General features: G+C 54.3%; 1 protein-coding gene across 1 annotated transcript in view; it reads right to left on the bottom strand.

Moving 5' to 3' along the window:
* Positions 1-615, bottom strand: part of LOC106818662 (sodium- and chloride-dependent GABA transporter ine-like) — a gene marked incomplete at its 5' end in the record, with an annotated part of 11,074 nt that overhangs the window by 5,300 nt on the left and 5,159 nt on the right. The window contains 3 exons of the mRNA XM_014823349.1: positions 37-75; positions 123-437; positions 481-575. Of these exons, the coding sequence (XP_014678835.1) occupies positions 37-75; positions 123-437; positions 481-575 (449 nt within the window). The remainder of the gene's footprint in view (positions 1-36; positions 76-122; positions 438-480; positions 576-615) is intronic.

Here is a 615-nt window from a genome sequence, read left to right as displayed (position 1 = left end):
TCTAGGCCGAGGCAGATGAGCATACCTGTCACCTACCTGAGTGTCTAGGCCGAGGCAGATGAGCATACCTGTCACCTACCTGAGTGTCTAGGCCGAGGCAGATGAGCATACCTGTCACCTACCTGAGTGTCTAGGCCGAGGCAGATGAGCACAGCTACGTACGTCAGTATACCTGTGTCCTCTACCTGCGTGTCAAGGCCGAGCCAGATGTACACAGCTACGTACGTCAGTATACCTGTGTCGCCTACCTGCGTGTCAAGGCCGAGCCAGATGTACACAGCTACGTACGTCAGTATACCTGTGTCCTCTACCTGAGTGTCAAGGCCGAGGCAGACGTACACAGCTACGTACGTCAGTATACCTGTGTCGCCTACCTGAGTGTCAAGGCCGAGGCAGACGTACACAGCTACGTACGTCAGTATACCTGTGTCACCTACCTGAGTGTCAAGGCCGAGGCAGATGAGCATACCTGTCACCTACCTGAGTGTCAAGGCCGAGGCAGATGTACACAGCTACGTACGTCAGTATACCCGTGTCATCTACCTGAGTGTCTAGGCCGAGGCAGATGTACACAGCTACGTACGTCAGTATACCTGTGTCATCTACCTGAGTGTC

The sequence above is a fragment of the Priapulus caudatus genome, unplaced genomic scaffold (genome assembly GCF_000485595.1).
Source record: "Priapulus caudatus unplaced genomic scaffold, Priapulus_caudatus-5.0.1 Scaffold2415, whole genome shotgun sequence".
Lineage (NCBI taxonomy): Eukaryota > Metazoa > Priapulida > Priapulimorpha > Priapulimorphida > Priapulidae > Priapulus > Priapulus caudatus.
The sequence above is the reverse complement of the archived record's forward strand: the minus strand, read 5'-3'. Positions and strand labels throughout refer to the sequence as shown.